We start from the raw sequence: 27,037 nt of genomic DNA on the forward strand, positions 1-27,037 counted from the left end.
TGAAACGAGAGTTTCTGTGCTGTCACGTCTGATCCTGTCTGGATGAGCTGAAGCGCTCGCTTGGCCTTGTGGGGTTTTTCCAGTGTCTGACTGTCTGGGTACTGCTGCTGCGCCACAATGGCCGCTGCTGTATGTAGATGTGGATCAGTAGACAACTCTCCTGTCTGTCTGAGCAGCCTCTTACAGCCGCTGCTGCCTTGATGTCTGTCTGCTGAACACTTATCCAGTCTATTCCCATCATTGTGCTGCTTCGATGCCTCCAGGAGTGGTTAGCAAGCAACCGCTCAGCGCTACGTCACTGTCATTCTCTAAAGCAGCCAGCGGTGTGGAGAGAGAATATGGGGGGTGCGTGTGACCCACTGCCAGGAATCAACTGCAACCAGTTCCAGAGGTCACCTCTCTTCACAGTATGTTGTATTTATGAGTCCAGAGTCCTGCCCTCTTCTGTGTAGTTAATGTGACTCAGTCAATGGTAGATTATGCTGCTGGTATTGTCAGGGGGATGGCAGAATGGGGCGAAAGGAGAGCCATAAGAGGATTATACAGTAGTAGGCTGGCTGTCAGTAGATCTATGGCTTCATGAACCCCACTGAACTCCAGACACCAAAACCACAGCTGTTCCCATCTGCTTTAGGAATAGCCTGATGATGCTCAGACATTTCATATGCTGCCCTGACTACATTCTACCTAACAGAGAATAGCCTGCTGCCATGTTGCTCTGCTTAGGATCTCACCATGTTATTTCGTTTTAGAGTGTTTGTTTTCTCTGGATCGTGGGTGTAGTCTAGTGTTTAGGACATTGTGTTTTGTATGATTTACTGACAAGGACATTATAGACGTTGTACAATACCATGAGGAAAGGGAGCAGGACCTGCAGGGAGAACAGAACGGGGGGGAAGGATGGGAAGGGACGTCCTGAACGGTAGGGTACTCAGCCTACATTCTCTGTGAGAGCCTGAAAGTTCCTATTTAAATCCCTTATCCTTATCCTCACCCACCCCAGCAGCTGGACTCGGCCTATTTATAGAGGCACCGCTGCCCAGTGAGAGTTGAAGACTGTAGAGCAGCTCTGGGGAGGGAGGGGAGGCGCTCCCAGCACAGTTAGTGGGGGAGTAAACTACGCTTTGCACTCAGCTGTGCAACACAGCACACATTCCAGCCATGGGCCTCACTGCCTGTGCAACCTGTGTCCAATCACTTTGCACAAAAATGTTGGCTTGCTGCACTGTAAGTCTGATCTATCAAGTTCACGGAAACCAAATATTTATTTTCAAGTTAAGCTTTTGGATTTTTGGCAGTAGACGACATATGATGTAAACAAAAGATTACTGTAATTTCCATCGAAAAAGACCCATGAGCACCAACATATGAAGTCATAGGAGCATATCTAATTGGGTGTCAAATTAAATCTGAAATGAAGGTATAGATAAAACATTTATTTTACCATTTTCCATCTGATTTCTTGATAAACAGATAGAAAAGGGGTCTTAGAAAACATCTACCAGAAAGTTTTAAAAGGTATCAGAAATACATTAAAACATAATAATGTTGACGTTAAGACCCCTGCCAACTAATATCAACACTTATATTTAGTTTTGGAGAAATTGTTTACCTTCTGTAAGTTTAGGAAATATCGCCTTGTGCCTTGTAATTCCTTTACCAAAAACCCAGATATCTTTAAGATATTTTCTAATTTCTCTCCCTCATGAGGGAGTATATTGAAAGTTCACAGAAGTGTAAAGTAATGGTAAATCTACCAATTTAGTTATAGTGATTTAACTGATATCAATTTTGTTTATCAATTATGAAGTGATTGGTAACGGAATTACCCAAAAATCAGTAACGTTATTACTGCAAATGAATTGGCTATAATGGGAAATTATAAATGTACCAAACCAGTTGGGCCACCTGCTACTCTCCTCCCTTCTACCTGCATACTGTTATGTTCTGCTCATAACTGTTTTCTTTGTCTTTCTGTTGTCTAGGTGTCAAACCAAGCGTGTTAAAATAGTCTGTCTGGACAATCTCTCTCTCTCTCGATCACTCACTCACTCACCAGTTAATGTCACCTCTCCCAGTTCTTACTGACACCTCTCCCATGAGCCCCCTCTCTTTCCATTTACTGTGTCCAGCATCCTCGCCCACTGAGAACCGACCAACAGCGGATGTCCATGGACGTTGAAAAGTTTACATTTGGTCATGCCTGTTAACATCCACAGATTGATCAGACTGTAGTGCATTCAGAATAAAATAAAATTAAAATTTTGCAAATTTATTACAAATAAAACACAGAAATACCTTATTTACATAAGTGTTCAGCCCCTTTGCTATGACTCGAAATTGAGTTAGCCATAAGGGCGAAGGAATTCTCAGAGACAGGATTGTGTTGAGGCACAGATCTGGGGAAGGGTACCAAAAAATGCCTGCAGCATTGAAGGTCCCCAAGAACACAGTGGCCTCCATCATTCTTAAATGGAGGAAGTTTGGAACCACCAAGACTCTTCCTAGAGCTGGCCGCCGAGCCAAACAGCAATCAGGGAGGTGACCAAGAACCCAATGGTCACTCTGACAGAGCTCCAGAGTTCCTCTGTGGAGATGGGAGAACCTTCCAGAAGGACAACCATCACTGCAGCACTCCACCAATCAGGCCTTTATGGTAGAGTGGCTAGACGGAAGCTGAGATTCTCTGGTCTGATGAAACCAGGATTGAACTCTGGCCTGAAAGCCAAGCGTCATGTCTGGAGGAAACCTGGCACCATCCCTACAGTGAAGCATGGCGGTGGCAGCATGATGCTTTTGGGATGTTTTTCAGTAGCAGGGACTGGGAAACTAGTCAGGATTGAGGGAAAGATGAATGGAGTAAAGTACAGAGAGATCATTGAAGAAAACCAGCTCCAGAGTGCTCAGGATCTCAGACTGGGTGAAGGTTCACCTTCCAACAGAACAACGAACCTAAGCACACGGCCAAGACAACGCAAGAGGGGCTTCGGGACAAGTCTCTGAATGTCCTTATGTGGCCCAGCCAGAGCCCGTACTTGAACCCGATCGAACATCTCTGGAGAAACCTGAAAATAGCTGTGCAGCGACGCTCTCCTCCAACCTGACAGAGCTTGAGAAGATCTTTTTAATTACATTTTAACCTTTATTTAAATAGGCAAGTTAGTTAAGAACAAATTCTTAATTACAATGACAGCCTACCCCGGCCAAACCCTAACGACGCTGGGCCATTTCTGGGCCACACTATGGGACTCCCAATTACGGACAGTTGTGATACAGCCTGGAATTGAACCAGGGTTTGTAGTGACACCTCTAGCACTGAGATGCAGTGCCTTAGACTGCTGCACCACTCGGAAGCCCCTGCAGAAAAGAATGGGAGAAACTCCCCAAATACATGTGTGCCAAGCTTGTAGCGTCATGCCCAAGACTCAAGGCTGTAATCGCTGACAAAGAACTGAGTAAAGGGTCTGAATACTTGTGTAAATGTAATATTTCATTTTTTTTATACATTTGCAAAAATGTATAAAAGTCTGTTTTTGCTTTGTCATTATGGAGTTTTGTTTGTATATTGAGGCTGTAATGTAACAAAAATGTGGAACAAGTGAAGGGGTCTGAATACTTTCCTAATGCACTATGTATGTTTCACAAGTTTGGATAGTACAGTACAGTGAGGAGAGCACAGTACAATACAGTACAGTACTGAGCAGGGGTTGGAAACAAAATCAGTGTCCAATTGCTTCGTTCTGAACACAACCACTATTTTTTTCGTTCCGTTCCACAATTCCGACCAGCTAAATAAAGTTCTGAACCGGTTCAAACCCCCCCAAAAATTACTGATTTATATTGTTCCTTTCTGTTACTTTTTTAACCTGTGAAATCAAGATTTTTTACATTTAGCTCATTAAATTACTTCACCAATCAGTGCAGAAATAGCAGGCAAGCTAGTTGTTTACATGCCAGAATGACAGACAAAAGTGTAGCCTATGGCACAAGATGTGACAGACATTTTACAGGTGGGGAGAGATGTATTATCTGAATTAGGTCCACAGAATTATACCTAGGAGAAGTCGCTTCTATGAAGGAACTTTTAATGTTCTTTGAGCTAGCTAGCGAGCTAACAAGCTTGCGCTAGCGAGCTAACAAGCTTCTGAGTCCAGAGAGGCACCAGAATGAAAAACACATCTTACCTTTTTGTAGTTAATAAATCTATTGTGGAACTTGATAACTAGGCCTATAGTATCCTTAACTAGCATTGAAAAAGTTAATCCATTCTTCTCTAGTTTATTAAAAATCTCCTCATGCTTCTAACGTCAGTACAGTAGTCTATGCTTTGCTTCAGAGGGGGAAGGGGCATGTAGCCTAAACACACACACAGTGGTAAAGATTTTCAGCTTCCTGGCAGATGCTGGAATAAGTTTCTGAATGAATGAGAGGGCTTTCCTGCATGTTTTTGTGAGACTAGAAAAAATGCCTGGAACATAATTTAACTTTATTAACCGGTTTCCATGCTTTTAAAATAATGATTCTGTTCCGGAACAGTATGGATCACTTTTGTTCCGTTTCTGTTCCTTGAATAATGTCACTCTTTTACGGTTTTTGGTTCTGTTCCCTGAACCGGTTCCAATCCCTGGTACTGAGTACAGCACATTACTGTACAGTGAATAGAGTACAGTGAGTAGAGCACAGAAGAGTACAGTCCAATAAGTAGTACTGTAATGAAAAGTAGAGTATAATATAGTACAGACTAGAGTACAGTATATACAGTTGAAGTCGGGAGTTTACATACACTTCGGTTGTCATTAAAACTCGTTTTTAAAACTCGTTTTTCAACCACTCCACAAATTTCTTGTTAACAAACTATAGTTTTGGCAAGTCGGTTAGGACATCTACTTTATGCATGACACAATAAATTTTTCTGTGCCTTTAAACAGCTTGGAAAATTCCAGAAAATGATGTCATGGCTTTAGAAGCTTCTGATAGGCTAATTGACATAATTTGAGTCAATTGGAGGTGTACCTGTGGATGTATTTCAAGGCCTACCTTCAAACCCAGTGCCTCTTTGCTTGACATCATGGGAAAATCAAAAGAAATCAGCCAAGACCTCAGAAAAAAAAGTCTGTTTCATCCCTGGGAGCAATTTCAAAACTCCTGAAAGTACCACGTTCATCTGTTCAAACAATAGTATGCAAGTATAAACACCATGGGACCACGCAGCTGTCATACCGCTCAGGAAGGAGACGCGTTCTGTCTCCTAGAGATGAACGTACTTTGGTGCGAAAAGTGCAAATCAATCCCAGAACAACAGCAAAGGACCTTGTGAAGATGCTGGAGGAAACAGCTACAAAAGTATCTATATCTACAGTACAGTAAAATGAGTCCTATATCGATATAACCTGAAAGGCTGCTCAGCAAGGAAGAAGCCACTGCTCCAAAACCGCCATAAAAAAGACAGAGTACGGTTTGCAACTGCACATGGAGACAAACATTGTGCTTTTTGGAGAAATGTTCTCTGGTCTGATGAAACAATAATAGAACTGTTTGGCCATAATTGGGCGGCAGGTAACCTAGTGGTTAGAGCATTGTACTAGTAACCGAAAGGTTGCAAGCTTGAATCCCCGAGCTGACAAGGTTCAAATCTGTCGTTCTGCCCCTGAACAAGGCAGTTAACCCACTGTTCCTAGGCCATTATTGAAAATAAGAATTTGTTCTTAACTGACTTGCCTAGTTAAATAAAGATAAAATAATTACCATCGTTATGTTTGGACGAAAAAGGGGGAGGCTTGCAAGCCAAAGAACACCATCTCAACTGTGAAGTACGGGGGTGGCAGCATCATGTTGTAGGGGTGCTTTGCTGCAGGAGGGACTGGTGCACTTCACAAAATAGATGGCATCATGAGGGAGGGAAATTATGTGGATATATTAAAGCAACATCTCAAGACATCAGTCAGGAAGTTAAAGCTTGGTCACAAATGGTTCTTCCAAATGGACAATGACCCCAAGCATACTTCCAAAGTTGTGGCAAAATGGCTTAAGGACAACAAAGTAAAGGTATTGAAGTGGCCATCACAAAGCCCTGACCTCAATCCCATAGAAAATTTGTGAGCAGAACTGAAAAAGTGTGCGCGAGCAAGGAGGCCTACAAACCTGACTCAGTTACACCAGCTCTGTCAGGAGGAATGGTACAACATTCACCCAACTTATTGTGGAAGGCTACACAAAAAGTTTGACCCAAGTTAAACAATTTAAAGGCAATGCTACCAAATACTAATTGAGTGTATGTAAACTTCTGACCCTCTGCGAATGGGATGAAAGAAATAAAATATGAAATAAATCATTATTTTCTATTATTCTGACATTTCACATTCTTAAAATAAAGTGGTGATCCTAACTGACCTAAGACAGGGAATTTTTACTTGGATAAATTTTCAGGAATTGTGAAAAACTGAGTTTAAATGTATTTGGCTAAGGTGTATGTAAACGTCTGGATTCAACTGTATATTGTACTGTTCTGAACTCTACTCTGCTCAGCTGTGCTGTGCTGTGGTGTATTGTACTGCACTGTGCTCTGCTACACTGTGATGTCCAAACTTGTGAAACATGAGGAGAATGACATTCATATCCATAATTATGCATTTCTGTGTAGTTCAGATCAGGGACCCATGATGTAATTCCGTTACCAGGTGTAAATCCACTTCACTTACTGTAGTTCAATAACCAATATTTATTTTTTTACAAACTCAAGGTGCCATGTCATAGCTTACACCCCATTCTTTCTGTGCACATCTTTGAATCTTAAAACGGAACTGATATTTAAGAGTTTTTGGAAAACGTGGTTGCATAAAAACCTGAGGGAGATTTGACCTTAATTCCGTTACCAAAGTTTGCATCTGTACAGTTCTTCCACTAAATTAGTTTTTGTACATTTTTCAGTGGAAATTGTTAAGTCGTCATTGTGCATAATTGTATGGTTTGTTAAACTTGAAATCAATGTTTTTTGTTTGGCATACATTTTAAAGTGAAAAAACTGAGTCAAAGCGTAATTCAATTACTGTGGAATTGTACCGTATTGTTGGGATGCCTTTGCAATGCTCTCATGCTGTGGTAGCCTACATTACATGCCATACTGGACATGCTTTACTCTAGGTGGCAAGTCACACAGAAAAGGACAGGGTACAGTAGTGTGTGTGTGTGTGCCTCAGTGACACAATCGGCCATCTTGTCAGAGGAGATTTACGAATACAAACGAGATGTGAATGAATACAGAGCCCTTCCCCCGCACCTCACTGTCTGAGGATTAAGAGCTGGCAGGATGAGTTTTGGGGTTTGAACAATCCGCCTTTGTCCCGCTCAGGGCACAAGTGCCCTCTGTTAGTGCTGCATCACTGATCTGCACCGCCATCTCCCAACTGATTCCCATACTCTCCCCACAATCCCACACGTCTCCACTATCAGGCCTGGCGTAGACAAATGTAACGATCTTGTTATTGACAATTTAACAGTTTATTGGAACTGTTCAGCAGTTGATTGTAGAACTTGTTTTTAATAATTTCAGCTGACGCAGCAGTTTCATATTTGCACCAGTTCATTGTTGACAGAATTATCAATTCTATCAATTTCTGCCACCCACACACAGGAAAACGGTTCCAAATAAATGACATTATTACGTGTTCCACCACCCATGTTATTTACATTATTAAATGTCCATGTGGGCTCAGCTATGTTGGTAAAACCTCCCGCTCTCTCAAACAGAGAATTAGTGAACATAAAAGTTCAATCAGGAGAAACGACAGGGATTATCCAGTCGCTGTACATTTCAATGACCTAAAGCATGACATTTCTACCTTTTTAGATTTTGTGGCATAGAGAAAGTTAAGATATCAGACAGGGGAGGAGATATTAATAATACTCTGAGTAAAAGAGAATGTTTTTGTATTTTCACACTCCAGACATTATTTCCTAAAGGACTTAATGATGAAATGCCTATGTATGTTATGTTGTGAATTTGAACATGAAATATGTGTCTCTTGTAGATTATTCTGACGTTTTTTGTACGATGTACCCAATGACTAATGAAAACTTGCTATGTCCTCATTGAGATTTTACAGACGTGTTCAATACGCCTTATTTATACACTTTTATAATATTTATGAAATGCATATTGTTATATTTGGTAGCACTTATTTGTTTTTCCTTTGCCTCCAACCCCCTTCGATGTGTAGAACGGATGTGGGTGGGGCCAGGTCTACATAAGGGTGCAAATTTCAAAAAATCACAAAAGCTCTGACGAAGGCCGTGTGGCCGATACGTAAGCTTATTAAATATCAGTGATACTATCAAGAGCAGTGTGCGGTTTCTTTTTTCCTTCATCTTGTTCAATTGTTGCCATGTACGTGCAAATAAGATTGCTCAGATGTGCGAGTGCCTTTTGAATTTTGACTGAATTATCAATGACATGTTATGTTGCCTGTGACGCTATCTTCTGCCTATTTCATCTATCCACTTTTCTATACTTTTAAGTTTGCCTAATCCAATTGTCTCTGAGGTCTGTGATTTAAATCCAATGTCCATCTTCTCTTTTTCTGCTTCTAGGTGATGCCATGTCTGACCTTTTTAGGAAGCCCATGAGTGATGATGGTGAACTGTACACCTCACTCCTGTCCAATCAGAGCTACCCCTCAGGCCAGGATGCCTCTTACCTGTCTGATGATCTGAAGCGTTCCTCTGACCACTCCTCCCAGGACCCCTTCGACTCCTACGGCATCTTTGGTTCCCCCCACACCAAGATGGCCACTGACCTGGTTGATGAGATGCCCAAGTCCCTGCTGGGTAGCTCTGAGTTGAAGACGGAGGCCTACAACTACATGGATATCAGCCATGGTGATGACGTCCATAACCTGAGCTGTCCAGAACCAGCACCCCTGCACAGTCTGGTGGACGCCGGGCTGTCTGGCCTGGACTCCCTGGGAGGCTACATGGATAAGAGCCCTGCAGGACACGAGGAGGAAGAGGAGGAGAACCTGGGACCGGCGCTGGACTCCCACTCCTTCCCTTACGTTGAGGAGCCTTCTGAGGATGAGGAGCTGTCTGACTACCGCTCCTACCGCAACCTGGGCACCCCTCAGACCGCTAGCCCTGTGAAGATCATCCTGACCGAGTCCCACCCACCTGCTGCCCCCAAACCCATCCTCCCACAGGCAAACGTGTCTGACAACATCCTCAGCCTGGGCTTGCAGGGCGTCCCCACGGTTACGCTCTCTGAGCCAGAGGACGACAGCCCCAACTCATCCCCCAATGCATCCCCAACAGGTATCTATCGCCCACGCACTCCCACTGTGTCCTTGTAAGTTAGAGTTCACCATAACCACGGTCTATGGTCTTGGACTATGGTTTAATTACAATTTATGTACAGTTTTCAAATTGGCAAAAAACAAATCTATATTTAAGTATTTTTTTGTATCTTATTCAGATCCCCATTAGCTCTTGCTGAAGCAGCAGCTACTTTTCCTGGTGTCCACATAAAACATTACATAATACAGAACATCAATAGACAAGAACAGCTCAAGGACTGAACTACATACATTTAAAATAAGAACCAAAAAAAGTTATATTGACAGCTGCACACATTGCTGACAGCTACCAACACATCAGTACATATACATATGCCAAACATGCTGACAACACCGTTTGCGTTGCATAGTAAATGTAGACATATATGTTATTCAATCATTTCATCTAAACTGCTCGCGCAGGTCAATGAGTGTCTTCATTGCCAGGGGCTAAAATAGAACTTTGTTTTATTTTATATGCTTGACACACTGCAAGTCCAGCCTCTCCCATCTCCTCGTTGTTTTTTTAGGAGCATATACAGTTGAAGTCGGAAGTTTACATACACCTAGGTTGGAGTCATTAAAACTCGATTTTCAAACACTCCACAAATTTCTTGTTAACAAACAATAGCTTTGGCAAGTCGGTTAGGACATCTAATTTGTGCATGACACAAGTAATTTTTCCAACAATTGTTTACAGACAGATTCTTTCACTTATAATTCACTGTATCACAATTCCAGTGGGTCAGAAGTTTACATACACTAAGTTGACTGCCTTTAAATAGCCTGGAAAATTCCAGAAAATCAGTCAATTGAAGGTGTACCCGTGGATGTATTTCAAGGCCTACCTTCAAACTCAGTGCCTCTTTGCTTGACATCATGGGAAAATCAAAAGAAATCAGCCAAGACCTCAGAAAAACATTTGTAGACCTCCACAAGTCTGGTTCATCCTTGGGAGCAATTTCCAAACGCCTGAAGGTACCACGTTCATCTGTACAAACAATAGTACGCAAGCATAAACACGGTGGAACCACGCAGCCGTCATACCGCTCAGGAAGGAGACACGTTCTGTCTCCTAGAGATTAACGTACTTTGGTGCGAAAAGTACAAATCAATCCCAGAACAACAGCAAAGGACCTTGTGAAGATGCTGGAGGAAACGGGTACAAAAGTATCAATATTCACAGTAAAACGAGTACTATATCAACATAACCTGAAAGGCCGCTCAGCAAGGAAGAAGCCACTGCTCCAAAACCACCATAAAAAAGACAGAGTACGGTTTGCAACTGCACATGGAGACAAAGATCATACTTTTTGGAGAAATGTCCTCTGGTCTGATGAAACAAAAATAGAACTGTTTGGCCATAATGACYATCGTTATGTTTGGAGGAGAAAGGGGGAGGCTTGTATGCCGAAGAACACCATCCCAACGGTGAAGCACGAGGTTGGCAGCATCATGTTGTGGGGGTGCTTTGCTGCAGGAGGGACTGGTGCACTTCACAAAATAGATGGCATCATGAGGGAGGAAAATTATGTGGATATATTGAAGCAACATCTCAAGACATCAGTCAGGATGTTGAAGCTTGGTCGCAAATGGACAATGACCCCAAGCATACTACAAAGTTGTGGCAAAATGGCTTGAGGACAACAAAGTCAAGATATTGGAGTGGCCATCACAAAGCCCTGACCCCAATCCTATAGAAAATTTGCGGGCAGAACTGAAAAAGTGTGTGCGAGCTAGGAGGCCTACAAACCTGACTCAGTTACACCAGCTCTGTCAGGATGAACGGGCCAAAATTCACCCAACTTATTGTGGGAAGCTTGTGGAAGGCTACCCTAAACGTTTGACCCACAATTTAAAGGCAATGCTACCAAATACTAATTGAGTGTATGTAAATTTCTGACTCACTGTGAATATGATGAAAGAAATAAAAGCTGAAATAAATCATTCTCTACTATTATTCTGACATTTCACATTCTTAAAATAAAGTGGTGATCCTAACTGACCTAAGACTGGGAATTGTTTCTAGGATAAAATGTCAGGAATTGTGAATAACTGAGTTTAAATGTATTTGGCTAAGGTGTATGTAAACTTCTGACTTCAACTGTACCCACGTGGGTTATCAACCCAATGTTTATTTTCCTGGACAAATTAGCTAGCAACAGTAAGCTAGCTAAATGTCCATGAATGTTTCATGTCTGTTTCGACCTGTCCGCAAATTAATATAGTTGGTTCACAGTTGGTTTTGATATTTTAACCTGCGTATCTGGTGGGGACAGACAAAAGCAACACTTAGACGATGGCACACGGAGACGCATACGCAGTGCCGGTTTGGCAACATGTTAGAGTTATTTAGGTGAGATATGGGAGAGACGTTATGTTTTTAATCAACTTTTGCTGTTTGCTTGAGTAATTTGAGATCATAGCTTTATTAATACTCCGCATTGCCTTGAATTCATTCTGTGGGGACTGTGAAGAGACCCCTGGTGGCATGTCTGGTGGGGTAAGTATGTCTGTCAGAGTTATATGTAAGTTGATTATACAGACAATTTAGAATTTTGAACACTAATATTTCTCACAAAAACAAGAATTGATGCAGTCAGTATCTCCTCTACTTTGAGCCAAGAGAGACTGACATGCATACTCTTGAGATTAAACCTCTGTGTATATTGTAGGGCAAAATGTGCTGCTGTGTTCTGGGCCAGTTGCAGCTTTTCTAGGTCCTTCTTTGCAGCCCTTGACCATATCACCTTGCAATAGTCAAGATTAGATCAAACTAAAGCCTGCAGGACATGTTTGGTCAACGGTGGTGTTAAAAATGCTGAGAATCTCTTTATCACAGACAGCCCTCTCATCTTTACAACAATTTTATCAATATGCCTTGACAATTTACAGTCTAAGGTGACACCAAGAAGTTTAGTCTCCTCAACTTGCTCAAGAGCCACATCATTCATTACCAGATTCAGCTGAGGTCTTGAACCTAGGGAATGGTTTGTACCAAATACAATGCTTTTAGTTTTTGACTATCCACACATTCCAAAACGGAATGCAAGCTTTGTTTAGGGTTGCAGTGATTTCACTAGCTGTGGTTGCTAACATGTATAAGGTTGAATCATCAGTGTACATAAACACACAGACATTGTTTAATGCTCGTGGTAGATCATTAGTAAAAATAGAGAACAGTATGAACAGCTTTATGTTTTACATTAGAGAACTTTCCATTGAAGAAAACCCTCTCTATTGGATAGATAATATCAATTACTATATTTGAGTTTAACCACATTATTTGTTGTATTATTTGTTCTGTCTTTTCTGGTGGATTAAACTGAAACTGCAACCAACTTTCTATGGATTGTTTAAAAAGTAACTATATTTTGGAGATTTCGTTTTCAAATAACCGAAAGTGAGCGGTTATATCCTTCGCGTCAGACTCATTAAAGGAAAAATCTTAGTCCAGTTGGAGGTGAATAATCACTGTTCTGATATCCAGAAGCTCTTTTCGGTCATAGGACACGGTAACATTATGTACAAAATAAGTAACAAACAATGTGAAAAAACACACAAAATAGGTAACGTTGGTAGCAATACAACAGAGTTAAAGCTAGGTCAGGTGGCAGGAAAACGGCAGCAGGGAATACAGCCACAAGACAGGGAAACGAGGCTGGTAGCTAGCTACACCAAACAGCTTCAGACTTTTTGGTTTGGTAGGATCCCGGGCCAGATAGCAGCGGTCACAGCAAGTGAGGCTAACCGCATCGCGGGATCCAAAATCATTAAGTATATAACCCAAACTTTCTGAGGAAACACTGTCACAACTTTACAAAAACAACAAACTGAGCCCTCTCAACCGAGCTCTCTCGTTTAGTGTTCAGCATGCATCGCTCTCTAATTTATAGGTTTACAACAAATCATAAAAGGACATAAAAACATGTTAAAGATGCATTCAATGTCTCATATTAGTACTCTAATTTGTCTCTTTCATTTTTTTCTCTATCTCTGCAGAAAAAGAATCCCCTTCCCAAGACCTGTTCACGGCTGTCCCCAGCAGCAAGCCGACCCCGGGCTCCACCAAGGCCAGTGAGCAGGACGGCAGCAGTGCAGAGTCTGGGGACTCTGAGATAGAGCTGGTCTCTGAGGAGCCCCCCCTGCGGAGCCCCCCCAGCACCAAGTCCAGTAACAACCCCTTTGAGCAGTCTCCCAGCAGCAAGGGAGGTTTCAGCCAGGCTGGCAACCCCTTCGACAACCCCCCCAGCGCCAAGGGACCCACATCTTACAGCATCCTGAGGGAGGAGAGGGAGGCTGAGCTGGACAGTGAGCTCTTCATTGAGTCTGCCAATGAGGAGAGCCCCAAGAGAGAGGGGTCCGGCCCCAAACAGGGGGTCAACACCCCTTCACCTCTGATCCTCACCGCCGCGTCCCCCACCCGCCCTGCCCCAGAACTGGTCCCAGCAGAGCCTGTGACGAGCTCCATGATTAAATCATCCAATGAAAAGAGCAAGAGCCCCATGAAGATGGAGGAGGATCGCCCAACTAAGCCCAAGCTCCCCATGGCCACCGTGCCCCCGGAGGTGAGGTCCGAAAAGCCCCTCCTGGACGACAAGCACGTCACTGAGGGGAAAGGAGACCTGGCTAAACCTGCTGCGCCTGTCTTTATGGAGGGCTTTGACAAACAGAAAAGTAAGTCCTGTAATTCATTAACTCGTCTGTTGATTCAGAATTTGTATGTTATTTCTGGAATCGTGCTGCCCATGATGAACCCTGCATTCCAACATACAATCTGTAGTGATAAACCTACCTACTGTAGTCACACTATTATCCCTCCTTGAAACCATGTTATCTTCATAACTTATCTTTCCTTGTTGCAGTTGTGTTGCATCTGCATTATATCATCACAACACAACAGAAATTGCTCAACCAGCTTATGGAACAGGTAGTATGGAATCTGTTGGTGCATTTGTTTGTCAGTGGAGGATCCAGTGGCTGTTCGGTTGCCGTGTTTTAACACTAGTAACTGCACGTTTTTTACCAGGCTGTTGGTATGACTATGGAATCCCTCTTACAGCACGTTGTTCACGTACTGTTTTTACTGCCCTGAGTGTGTGATGCACTAGAAGAGATAACATGGAGGGTCATGGTGTGTTGTTATAGTGCCTTTGTTGACAAGGTCAGGAAATGAAAGTGTTGCTGTGAGATGGCTGATTCCGTTCTCTCTGTGCTGTGATGGGTGTGAGCGTCTTGGATTATGAGCTGCTGCATGATTTCAAGATCTGCTTCCCTCTGGTGGTAGGCTACAGTTACAAAACATGTCTGAGAACAGCATTTTTACGATGATAATCAACAAAGGATGAGCCTCTATCTATTCTACGTCATTGAACGTATCATAACTAATCCCTCACTCTCATATAGGATTTTTAGACACAGCCTTGACTCTCTCTTCCAAATCCCAAACAGACCATCTGTCTCCTAACACCCAGTACCATCATCATGTCAGGAAGTAACCCAGACAGACATATCATCACAGATCACGCCAGCCAATTTGCACCACATCGAGCCAGAGTTCTTTGTGTGTGTTAAGCCGGACATTTTGTTTTGGCATTTATTATTTGTCTTTCTTCTGTTTGCTTCTTTTTCATCCTTCTTGTAAACAGTGGGTTTATGTAACCCTGTGATGTAAAATCTGGAACACAAGCATCGACTTAAGCTTAGGAGGATTCACTTTATGTATGGCTAGATGCAGTGCTAGAAATATCACATTTCAGTTATTCTATGGTTCTTTAGCTGTCACGGCACAATATCCACCTGTGGTATGTAACTGCCGCTCTTTTATTCCGTTGGAGAGAGGAAAGAGGAATGAAAACATTAAGGATGTGCTTGAGTAAAAGCCGAAGCTCCCCTCTCCTGGTGTTTACAAACAGACACACACACACACAGAAGGTTCTCGAATTCCTAAAAGCAGGTCAACCCATTTGATGAAGTTTATATTCTTCCACCACTAGGTGGTGCAGGGCACCATAGACTATAACAGAGGTCCGTATGTATGCTGGAGAGAAGACAAGCAGAGCAGACATCATGTACCACAGCCTGTGCAGCTCCACCGCAGTTGCCATGGCAACACCTTCCTAGGGAGGAGCACACAGCACAGGCTCATATATTTTTTATGGTTGCAGTGAGCAGAAGGTGTGGCGGGGACGTCGACAGGGCTGTCTGTGCACAGACTGACTGTACCAATGTCACTGAAATAGAGGGGGTCAATGTATATAACATTATAAATCATGAGGATATGGTTATTCTCTATCCAAGCCCACAGACACTGTTTAGACATGATACTGTCCGTTGCACACAGCTCGTTACATGCCTCCATGCATCACTGTGAGTCCATAGCTGTTTGTCAGGCCATTTGCCCTGATAATGCATCCTGGTGGAAAAACCTGAAGCACAAACTGAACCACAGCCTGAACGCAGTAAACCTAAAAGAACATTGAGGGCTATACTGTAGGCTACAGTGTGATGGTTATGAATTATTGAAAAGACCAGCACTTAGGCTGTTCAATATTTAGTGAGACGTATTGAAAATAGCTACAGTATTTGCGTGATATTGACTGCAAACTTAAACATTCTTTTGTACCAAGGGGCAGAGGAGTTGACTATTTGCCAGATTAGTCATTGGCAACGCTAGGTCCATACCCCAGCAGTAGCCTATAGAATCCTCAGTTCCTAACACAAAACTCTGTTTATAATGATGAATGTACACACATGCTGTGAGCCGTCTGTTGTGAGTGTGTTCTGTGTGTGTTTCATAGGTGTGTTAATGTGAAACGGTAGGTTGACCAGGGTGTGTCATTGTTATCACTCTCCCAGTCTGAGGGCTCTGCGGGAGAGCTGTTTTCATGGCGGAGTCTTTAGTCCCAATGCTGTAAAAGATGACGTCAGATTTTTTTACATTGTAATTTCAACCTTGCACTTTATCTGTAAATGATCTTATATACAATATGGATCATGATAAAACTAGCCTGGGGCGGGCTAGGATATATGCCTATTTCCGACTGAGCTTCATCAAAGGGCATGTTGGTTAACTCTTTCACTGCCAATTCCCCCTGCCCACCGCCCTAGTCTGCTTTGAGAATCAGGATCAGCACGGGAACTTTTATTGTGAAATAGTGCTTACCTCCCCTTTCTTGAAAAATACTACCCCCCCCCCCCCTCCCCAGGCACTAAATCATTGCATGGATGATTTGCTGCAGTAGCAACTGTGGTGTTGTATTTACAATTCGATCACTCCCTCTCCTCCTTCTGTTCTCGCCAACACTGCTCCACAGCATCAGTCTGTGCTCTGCGAGCCAACCAGTACCTTGAAAACCTTGCCTCCCTCCCTCTCGTCTCCGCATCTCTCCCTCATCTCATCCTTCCAACCATTCATGCCATTGTGGGATGACTGAGTGAGTCAGTGGCACAAGAAGAGGACGAGCTAGAAGAAAACAGAGAACTGAAAGAAAGGGAAATCAGGGAGATAACTGATCATCAGCATGCAGTCCACTGCAGACGGTACCAAGAAGGAGTGCTCCTGGAGCAGCTGGAAAGGCCAGGGTACTGACGCGTTTGCTGTGTTTTTTGTGTGTATCTCCGTTTGTGTATCTAGGCTGTGAGTGGTGAAATGATGTATGTATGAGGAGCATGTGTATTTATGCTTCTAGTGCAGCTGTAGTTTGTGTGTATGTATGAAAGGGGGATGTTGCATGTATGGTTGTGGGGGGTATTCAAGGTGTGTGTTAGTCGGGGCCTGGGTGATCAGGCTGAGCTGTTTACCTTCACCAGGGGGGTGACAGCAGACACGCCCTGATCACGCTCTCTCTCTGCCGTGTGAGACAAAGGGCAAAGGTAGGTGTGAGACGTAATGATGAATGTACACACACATGCTGTGAGCCGTCTGTGTTGTGTGTTCTGTGTGCGTTTTTATATGTGTGTTAATGTGAAACCAGGGTGTGTCATTGTTATCACTCTCCCGGTCTGAGGGCTCTGCGGGGAAGCTGTTTTCAGAGTCTTTGAGTTGTTTTTTGTGTGCGAGGCTGTCGGAGCATCCGGACAGCACTGACAGACTGTCTCCATGGCAACCAGGGCGCACCCATCCTGATTACATCAGTCTCATCCATCGGCTGCCAGGGCACTTTGCAGCTACTGGGAGAGAAAGGCACAGCCTCCGTCTGTCTCTTTCTCCATCATGGTGTGCATTAGTATCACCTCTGGGTTAGGAAGAGGGACGGGGAGAGAAAATGGTTTACCTTCCTCCTCCCTGCCTTTCCAACTGGCTGTAATTTTCTATGGCAGCCATGTTTATTATACTGTATTGTGTGTAAGATGGAGATGGAGTTGGTTGGTCTGCCTTTTCCTTACATGTGAATGACAGTGGGTGATTTTAAGAATGTATTTAGAATGGAGAATAGAATCTACCAAATGAAAATGTAAGACTATAGCCTACATTATCTTCAATAAAATACACAGAAGGAGCCACACATAAACCTGGGGATACAATAAGTAGGTATTTTTATTCCATCACAGAGTTGTGAGCAGAATAGCTTGTGTTCACTGAGCTTTCACTATGGCCTGAAATAAGGTTTTAGGCTGTGTTTATTAAAAGGCCTGTGTCACCATCTCTCTGACTGGGTTTGTTTAAAACATTCACTTTCTTTCCCTCTTGCCAATAAAAGTTGATACAGTCAACACACCCAAGGGTGAAATTGACCATTTGGGTGTTATTTAGTTTGAATAAGCTGTTAAAGCAAAGTACTGTACATACAGGCATGTCTACATGTTTACACAGGCTAGCTTGGGGCATGGATTAAGGCACTATCGATAACTTTAGTTGTCTAATCGGGTCAGCCTCAAACTGGTTCACTCTGCTTCTACCCAAAAATGTAGTCTAGAACATCATTGACAAACCTGAAGAATAAGAAATATTGCATCAGCTTGTTGATTTTGATGATCAGAACCAGAAATGATCCAGGCCTGTATCAGTGATCAGTGTTTGGCTGCGTGCCACGGTACTTCTTGTACGTTCTGGTTCCACTTCAGGTGTTCATGCTGGCTGGGAGGGACAGTAATAATCCCCAGGGTCTCTACAGACCAGAGAGCTTGGCAGCAAGCCTCACCCATGACTGTACACTCAGTCAGTACCTAAGTGAAATATAACCTAGGCCTACTACTATTACTAATGATTTACTGTGCAGAGTACCATCCACATATTATCATTCACGTCCTTGTACTATATCAAAATGCGCCACTGAACACATTATGTTTGGTGTTAATGCATGAAATGTGGTGTCAACATAATGTCTAGACAGGCCACATTGACGTTTTAAGATTGACAGATAATGACATAATACGTGTCAATCGAAGTTGGGATTTTAAAATGATGTTAGCATTTGTATTTTTGAAATACATTTCAGAATGAAATTGTTTAAAAGCGTATAATATTGTTATTTGACTTGTTCTAAGCCCAAATATATGATTAAACTCATTGTCATTTGTGAACTACAGCTGTTTCTGTATCGTACTATATATTTTAGTCTTTGGACACATGGGGTTACTGTTTTTTACACATTTCACGAACCAAGTTATGTAAATACTTGTTGAGATATATATACACCTACTCATTCCAGGGTTTTTCTTTATTTTTACTATTTTCTACATTGTAGAATAACAGTAAAGACATCAAAACTATGAAATAACACATGGAATCATGTAGTAACCAAAAAAGTGTTAAACAAATCAAAATATATTTGAGATTATTCAAAGTAGCCACCCCTTGCCTTGAATACAGCTTTGTACACTCTTGGCATTCTCTCAACCACCTTCATGAGGAATGCTTTTCCAACAGTCTTGAAGGAGTTCCCACATATGCTGAGCAGTTGTTGGCTGCTTTTCCTTCACTCTGTGGTCCAACTCATCCCAAACCATCTCGATTTGGTTGTGGTCGGGTGATTGTGGAGGCCAGGTCATCTGATGCAGCACTCCATCACTCTCCTTGGTCAAATAGCCCTTACACAGCCTGGAGGTGTGTTTTGGGTCATTGTTCTGTTGAAAAACAAATTATAGTCCCACTAAACGCAAACCAGATGGAATGGTGTATCGCTCCAGAATGCTGTGTTAGTCATTCTGGTTAAGTGTGCCTTGAAATCTAAATAAATCACTGACAGTATCACCAGAAAAGCAACCCCACACCATCACACCTCATCCTCCATGCTTTAACTTTGGGAACCACACATGCAGAGATCATCCGTTCACCTACTCTGCGTCTCACAAAGACACGGCGGTTGGAACCAAAAATCTCAAATTTGGACTCATCAGACCGAAGCACAGATGTCTATTGCTCGTGTTTCTTGGCCCAAGTAACTCTCTTAGTGGTTTCTTTGCAGCAATTCGACCATGAAGACCTGATTCACGCAGTTTCCTCTGAACAGTTGATGTTGTGATGTGTCTGTTACTTGATCTGAGGTGCAGTTAACTCTAATGAACTTATCCTCTTATCCTCAGCAGAGGTAACTTTGGGTTTTCCTTTCCTGGGGCGGTCCTCATGAGAGCCAGTATCATTCATAGCTCTTGATAGTTTTTGCAACTGCAATTGAAGAAACTTTCAAAGTACTTGAAATGTTCCGTATTGACTGACCTTCAGGTCTTGAAGTAATGATGGACTGTCGTTTCTCTTTTTAACAAAAGTTGGGGCTCCTGAGTGGCGCAGCGGTCTAAGGCACTGCATCTCAGTGCAAGAGCCATCACTACAGACCCTGGTTCGATCCTGGGCTGTATCACAACCGGCCGTGATTGGGAGTCCCATAGGGCGGCGCACAAATGGCCCAGCGTCGTCCGGGTTAGGGGAGGGTTTGGCCGGGATAGGCCATCATTGTCAAATAAGAATTTGTTCTTAACTGACTTGCCTAGTTAACTAAAGGTTAAATAAAAAAACAAGGCACACCTGTTAATCATGAAGCTGGTTGGGTGAATGCCAAGAGTGTGCAAAGTTGTCATCAACTTTTGGCTACTTTGGCTACTAACTCTTTTGGTTACTACATGATTCCATATGTTATTTCATAGTTTTGATGTCTTCACTATTATTCTACATTGTAGAAAATAGTACAAATAAAGAAAAATCCACAAATGAGTAGGTGTGTCCAAACTTTTGACTGGTACGGTATATGAAAACAATATTGAAAGAAATCCACACTCTCTCACACATACACCCCTAAAGTACATGCAGTATTTGCAAATCCATTGCAAGTCAATGGAGACTGGAGGGATAAGCATTTAACATTTTCTCCTCAGAACTTAAACATGTTCAGATCTTAATGTTTGGTATATAGATTGTCTGGACCAATATATAAAAATGCCCCCCCCCTCTCTCACACACACCCCTAGGGTATATGCAGTATCGGCACATTTATGGAGTCAGTTTATCAGTTTTTTTCTCTGTCAGATCTTAAACATCTGGACCGCTGAGTGTACAAAACATTAGGAACACCTTCCTAATATTAAGTTGCACCCTCTTGCACTCAGAACAGCCTCACTTCATCGGGGCATGGACTCTACAAGGTGTCGAAAACATTCCACAGGGATGCTGGCCCATGTTGACTCCAATGCTTCCCACAGTTGTGTCAAGTTGGCTGGATGTGTTTTGGGTGGTGGACCATTCTTGATACACACATGGGAAACTGTTGAGTGTGAAAAACCCAGCAGCGTTGCAGTTCTTGACACATCCGGTGCGCCTGGCACCTAATACCATACCCTGTTCAAAGGCACTTAAATATTTTGTCTTGCCCATTTACCCTCTGAATTGCACATATACACAATCCATGTTTCAAGGCTTAAAGATCCTTCTTTAACTTGTCTCCTCCCTTCATCTACCCTGATTTGAAGTGGATTTAACAGGTGACATCAATAAGGGATCATAGCTTTCACCTGGATTCACCTGGTCAGTCTTTCATGGAAAGAGCACGTATTCATAATGATTTGTACACTCAGTGTATATAAAAACAATATCTAAAGCAATCCACACGCACTCACACGCGGGTGTGCATTGATGTCTGTGGTATGTGTGTACACAGGTGTGCTTGTGAGAGAGGGAGAGAAAGAGGGAGAATGCTGTAGCAGGCCTCACTCGCCATTGACTTGCATTCAATTTGCTTATGCTGTATAATATACTCTAGGAGTGAGTGTGTGTGTGGATTTATTTATATATTGGTCCTGACTATCTACCAAACATTAAGATCTGAACATGTTTAAAGATCTGAGAAATAGGGAACTTACTGTAAAATGACTCACTCTTCAGTCTCCATTGACTTGCGTTGGATTTGCTTACACTGCATGTGGTGTGTGTGGATTTCTTTAGATATTGTTTTATATATATTATTCTGATCTGATCACTTTAACATGTGTTCCCTGGACTTGGTTCATGAAATGCGTAAAAACACCATGTGTCCAAAGACTAAATGTAGTACAATATCAAAAACTCACATTGTAGACAAACACTTTGGCCGATTTATTATTATATTTTTCAGATTTGTCCATTAGAAAGCTCAGAGAACGTATTTACTAAAGGAAATGATCTGTTATGGACATGAATGGGTTAATAAAAGGGCATTGAACATATTATTTGAAGCGGTCTCGTTCACCAGTAGCTTAGGTTTTGTTTAAAAATAGATGTTGATAAGCAGATAATTTCTCGGACGAAGGTATTTTTTCAGTGAATAAAAAAACCACATTGTCTCTTGTTCCAGACTTTTGCATGATTCCTAATGTGAGTCATGATCTGACATTTTTAAACCTAATTCAGCCATCAGACTCCATTTACCCTTTTTATAGTGGGATTTAAACCTGGTCATATTCTATCAGCTACGTTTCGAAACCCATTCACACCATGACCATGACGTACAGTCTTGTTTTAACTAATGCCTGCCTCCATGTTTAAACGGCCCCTTGTCCTGTTGTGTTGAACTATAAAGGGAGTGACTGGGTATGTGTTGGTGAAGACAAAGTTCGTGTCCCTCATTCCCTAGATTCAGACAAATCAAGTGAATCTGATTCTGTTTTCCAGGAAGTGCTTTCACGATCCGCCCGCCCGCCCTCCCTCCATCTCTCTCCTTCCTTGCTTCCCCCCTCCTCTCTCTCTCTGTGAGTGGAGGGGGAGAAAATGGAGCACTGTAGCTATGGTAACTGCATCAGACAGGCGCTCAACAGATCCTCACAGAGAGAGCTGAAGCATTTTAATAGAGCAGTATATTTCAGGTAGCATCTTTCATCCTCAGTATACAGTCCTATAACACCTTCACAGACCTTGCAGATCTGCTGCGATGCCCACTCACAAGATGCTACACTGCCAATGAAGTCACATACTGTGGGCTATTGATAAGATAATAAGTAAATGATCGGAAAGAACTCCATCTTCTTGCATGGTGGAGGGAGATACCCATCCACCATTTTGAATCGGATACAGTCTCCTTATTTTGGTCCTTGCTTGGCAGTCTTTGTCATTTGTCAGTGGGGCTGTGCTTTAAAACCAGGGTATGAAAGAGCTCAGAGAGAGAGAGAGAGAGAGAGAGAGAGAGTGTGTGTGTGTGTGTGTGTGTGTGTGTGTGTGTGTGTGTGTGTGTGTGTTGGATTGCAGCTCGGCTCTCTGGCAACCGCTCCCCTTAACGCCCACCCTCCTGCCTAGACCAAGGATGATTAGCCTGCGTGCTTGTGGCCCCTCCCCTCCCCGGCTGAGAGGAGGGGGGGTAGTCCCCCTTCAGTGCTCTCCTTTTGTCTGTGGATAAAGCAGCTGCCTCTTTCCCTGTTCAGCCATGGGAGCCGCAGGTCAGTACACACACTTCCACCGCACTAGCTAAAGCTTTTCTCTCTGTGCAATCTGTAGATTAGATCACAAGGCACATGAGGCACATTTGCTGCTGTTTGTCAAGTCTCTCCGGCGTTGCTGTCCTGCCTGTCTGTCTTACAGCTGCTTTGCTTGGTGCGTGTGTGAATGTGTGTGTGTTTTTGTTGTTGAGCATCTCCATTACAAGCAATACTGTAGATAAATGGAAAATCATAGAGAGTGGGTTAGTGACTAGTGATATTGGTACTTGGTTTAAAGGGAGTGGCACTCAGTCAGATATATAGAGGTAATCCAGCCTGATTGATTAGAGTTATTGATTACAGGGACAGAGGTCAGTCAGTATTGGTTATTGAGGGCAGCTCAGTCTTGCTGACTTGGGCAGATGATTATGGGGAAATGGCAGAACGTGCCTAGCATTGCACCTGTCACCCACAGAGAGGCGGTAAAACGAGTGTCTTTCAGCACCCTGTTTTAGAACGCCTTTTTTTCATCCATAGATGCCTATGGTAGAAAATAAAGATGGCCGTCATTTCTGTGCTGTTCACAGCTCCACGGCTAAAATTAGTCCATGCGGGCAAGCAGGCAGGAGGGCTTAGGGAGGAAGACACCCAGGAGACCCAGCAGTGTTTTACTCCTCTCTAGAACAGGAGCACAAACTCTCTGGAACTGACTTTTTCTCCTCGTAAAACAGAGGGCTTGCAGGTGTGACATCAACAGCTGGCTGCTGGATTTACACTAAGCCACAGTCACTGGATGTGGAGGAGACAGCTCACTAATGTGGGTGAACCAGCCACTGTTCTCATGGAAACAAGCCTGTGTTAACAGCCAACATAGGAGAGGGTTGTATGGGTCACCTGAGTTGAGCTGGAATCCAGGGGTGATAAACCTGTCATCTTTGTTGGGGGCTGAAAACGGATGCCCTAAAAAACAGAGATAGCAGGACATGGCACCAGTCTTTTAAGACATAATTCAATTGGATGTATGAAATAGTATACATTTAAAGAAAGCTTATTTAGGTTGCCAACTAGGCTGCATCCCCTTATTTAACTAGGCTGTATCCCCTAATTTAACTAGGCTGTATCCCCTAATTTAACTAGGCTGTATCCCCTAATTTAACTAGGCTGTATCCCCTAATTTAACTAGGCTGTATCCCCTTATTTAACTAGGCTGTATCCCCTAATTTAACTAGGCTGTATCCCCTAATTTAACTAGGCTGTATCCCCTTATTTAACTAGGTTGTATCTCCTTTGGGTGTTTACTAGTGTGGCTTATGATGTAGCCTAGTTTGTTCATTCTTATGGTCCCAAATGGACCTCTCATCTGTTACTGTGCTCTAATTCTGACCGTAGAGCTGTAGAATGACCAGGTCACTTTAAGCTGTTATCTCTGGACACTATCTGGATCTATTTATGCCACTGGCTCCACAGGCCCCCAGGTCAATGATTAACCCAGCTCTGTGAATGGCTAGTACAGTTGTACTACTGGGGAACCAGGTTGTGTTAGGGTACTGCAGGGTCGCTTGTGTGTGTGACCAGGCCGAGTGCTGACCACTACTACTGATAATCACACGTCACTGGCAGATAGAGTGCCACCACCGGTGTGTGGCAACATAAATTGAGTGACACTTGTTCAACAAGTAGTAGTCAGCTCGCTATTATCAGTGGCAAAGGTCATTCTATATATAGGGGAAAAGAAGCCGGATAGAAAAGTTTTCACTTACACGCATTCACACCTACGTTTATGAATCCACAGCTGAATCAAACGCAATAATAATATAGGTTAGAGCAAAATCCCACACGTCAGGGGTCTCTGAGGACTTCTGGCTGCTATGGGCTTCCAGTTATTTGACCTAAATGCCTGGGACACACGGGATTACGGCACTGTAAGTGATATCACAACGTAGACAGGAACACTGTAAATTGAGCACCGAAGTCATTCTATCACTGTAATGCTGAGGTGACCGATGGTTGGGTCATACTGTGTCATGCTGGGGTGACCTTACGGTTAGGTCATCATACTGTCACTGTAATACTGGGCCTAACTCTGGATCCTAACTGCTCTCCTGTCTCTGTCCTCCCCCAGCCATTGACCTGCTCTACTGGAGAAACGTGAAGCAGTCTGGAGCTGTGTTCGGCAGCGTGCTCCTGCTGCTCTTCTCGCTGACCCAGTTCAGTGTGGTCAGTGTGGGAGCCTACTTAGCCCTGGCCGCCCTCTCTGCCAGCATCAGCTTCAGGATCTACAAGTCTGTGCTTCAGGCTGTGCAGAAGACTGATGAAGGACACCCGTTCAAGTGAGTGAGAGAGGATAGAAGATGATAGAGGTTTTCTCAGCACATAAAAAAGCTGCCATTTACATTAACAAATCAGTTTTACAAAGTCACTTTAGCCTAGACACCAACAGTCTCTTGTACTTTTTCCCTGACAGATCCTATCTGGAAGTGGAGATCTCTCTGTCCCAGGATCAGATTGGTAATTATGCTGACAAGGCTCTGCTCTACGCCAACACCTGTATGAAGGAGCTCCGTAGGCTGTTCCTGGTCCAGGACCTCATCGACTCACTGAAGGTCAGCCTCTCTCTCATCTCTTGGCTTTTACAAGAATGACATGGACACAAACACCTTACCAACACTCCACTTTTTAATGTCTGTAATCTCACTACTATTTCTACTGTCAAAAGTCATCAATGGACACGTTAAAACCTAAAATATTTAATTATTTTTGTATTTTATACCTTCTGTCAATCATCAAATACACATACCATAAATTGTGGGGTTGGGCTTGTTTGGTGAAGTAGTGCCAAGAGTTAAGTGTTTTTACATTGTGTTGCAGTTTGCTGTGCTGATGTGGCTGCTGACCTATGTGGGCGCACTCTTCAATGGCCTGACACTGCTTATTCTAGGTGAGGATCCACCAATGACTAGCTACTGTTCTAATCAGCTCTGCACCCCTTTACTGCCTTCCCACCATGTTGAGCCTGACATACAGCTCATATTTTGTCTCTTCTAACATCAAAATGAAATATAATGCATCATATTGGAACCTCTCAATCTACAAGATCACAAAGCCAGTCTGTATGAGTTTTTACTATAATCAGGGGAGTGGGCTGTAATAAGCACGCTGCACAGTACCCCATTGTCAGTAAATGATTAACCCAACACAGAGAGAACACACGACCTCCTGACAAGATCACAACATATGGTTCTTCATGGAACCAGAGTTTTACTGCAATCTGTATCAATTAAGTTCTTTATCAAAGTGGATTACTCCCTTCTGCCCTTTTTAGCAAAAACAATTGATTTTAATCTTAGATTAAAGTTCAGTCAGCTTCACTTCCCAAAAAGATCCATGTGATGAAATTCCAAAGGTTATTTATGAAGGGCTTTGTTCAAAGGTTTCATTCACAACTGAAGACATAAAGTATCTCATATGTGTTATTTTTCTATTAACCTAGTGTAGATAAGTCTCTGAGCTGGAGTGGGGCTCTGTGGACACAATGTGTGCATATTTGAGTATATTCCCAGGGGGTGACGAGGTCAAACTGCTTTAACACGCCGTCTCTCCCTCTCTCTTCCCCTACAGCCGTGGTGTCCATGTTTAGCATGCCCATTGTCTATGAGAAACACCAGGTAAGAATTTACCCTCACTCTCTCGAATGCATTTTTGTTAACTCACAAAAACATTTTTTATTGAATCTAAATTGTTTTCTGTCTCAGGCACAGATTGACCAATATGTTGGACTAATACGGACCCAAGTGAACTCCGTAGTGGGGAAGTAAGTGGTTATGACCTTTTCTACTCAAGAATGAACATGGTAGTTTCTGGAACATCCACCTAAGAAATAGATTCTAATGATCATC

The 27,037-nt window shown here is 42.9% G+C and overlaps 1 protein-coding gene across 3 annotated transcripts in view; it reads left to right on the plus strand.

Moving 5' to 3' along the window:
- Positions 1-27,037, plus strand: part of LOC111968671 (reticulon-1-A) — a 47,538-nt gene that overhangs the window by 19,619 nt on the left and 882 nt on the right. Inside the window, exons 2-8 of one of the 3 annotated variants that reach the window (XM_023994444.2) lie at positions 8,587-9,303; positions 13,326-14,000; positions 25,264-25,471; positions 25,606-25,744; positions 26,010-26,079; positions 26,760-26,806; positions 26,894-26,952. In XM_023994444.2, the coding sequence (XP_023850212.1) occupies positions 8,587-9,303; positions 13,326-14,000; positions 25,264-25,471; positions 25,606-25,744; positions 26,010-26,079; positions 26,760-26,806; positions 26,894-26,952 (1,915 nt within the window). Of the gene's footprint in view, positions 1-8,586; positions 9,304-13,325; positions 14,001-16,544; positions 16,908-21,568; positions 23,163-25,263; positions 25,472-25,605; positions 25,745-26,009; positions 26,080-26,759; positions 26,807-26,893; positions 26,953-27,037 lie in introns of those variants that run through there. The other 2 variants (XM_023994445.2, XM_023994446.2) reach the window with 2 other exon arrangements.

The sequence above is a fragment of the Salvelinus sp. IW2-2015 genome, linkage group LG9 (genome assembly GCF_002910315.2).
Source record: "Salvelinus sp. IW2-2015 linkage group LG9, ASM291031v2, whole genome shotgun sequence".
NCBI classification, from domain to species: Eukaryota; Metazoa; Chordata; class Actinopteri; order Salmoniformes; family Salmonidae; genus Salvelinus; species Salvelinus sp. IW2-2015.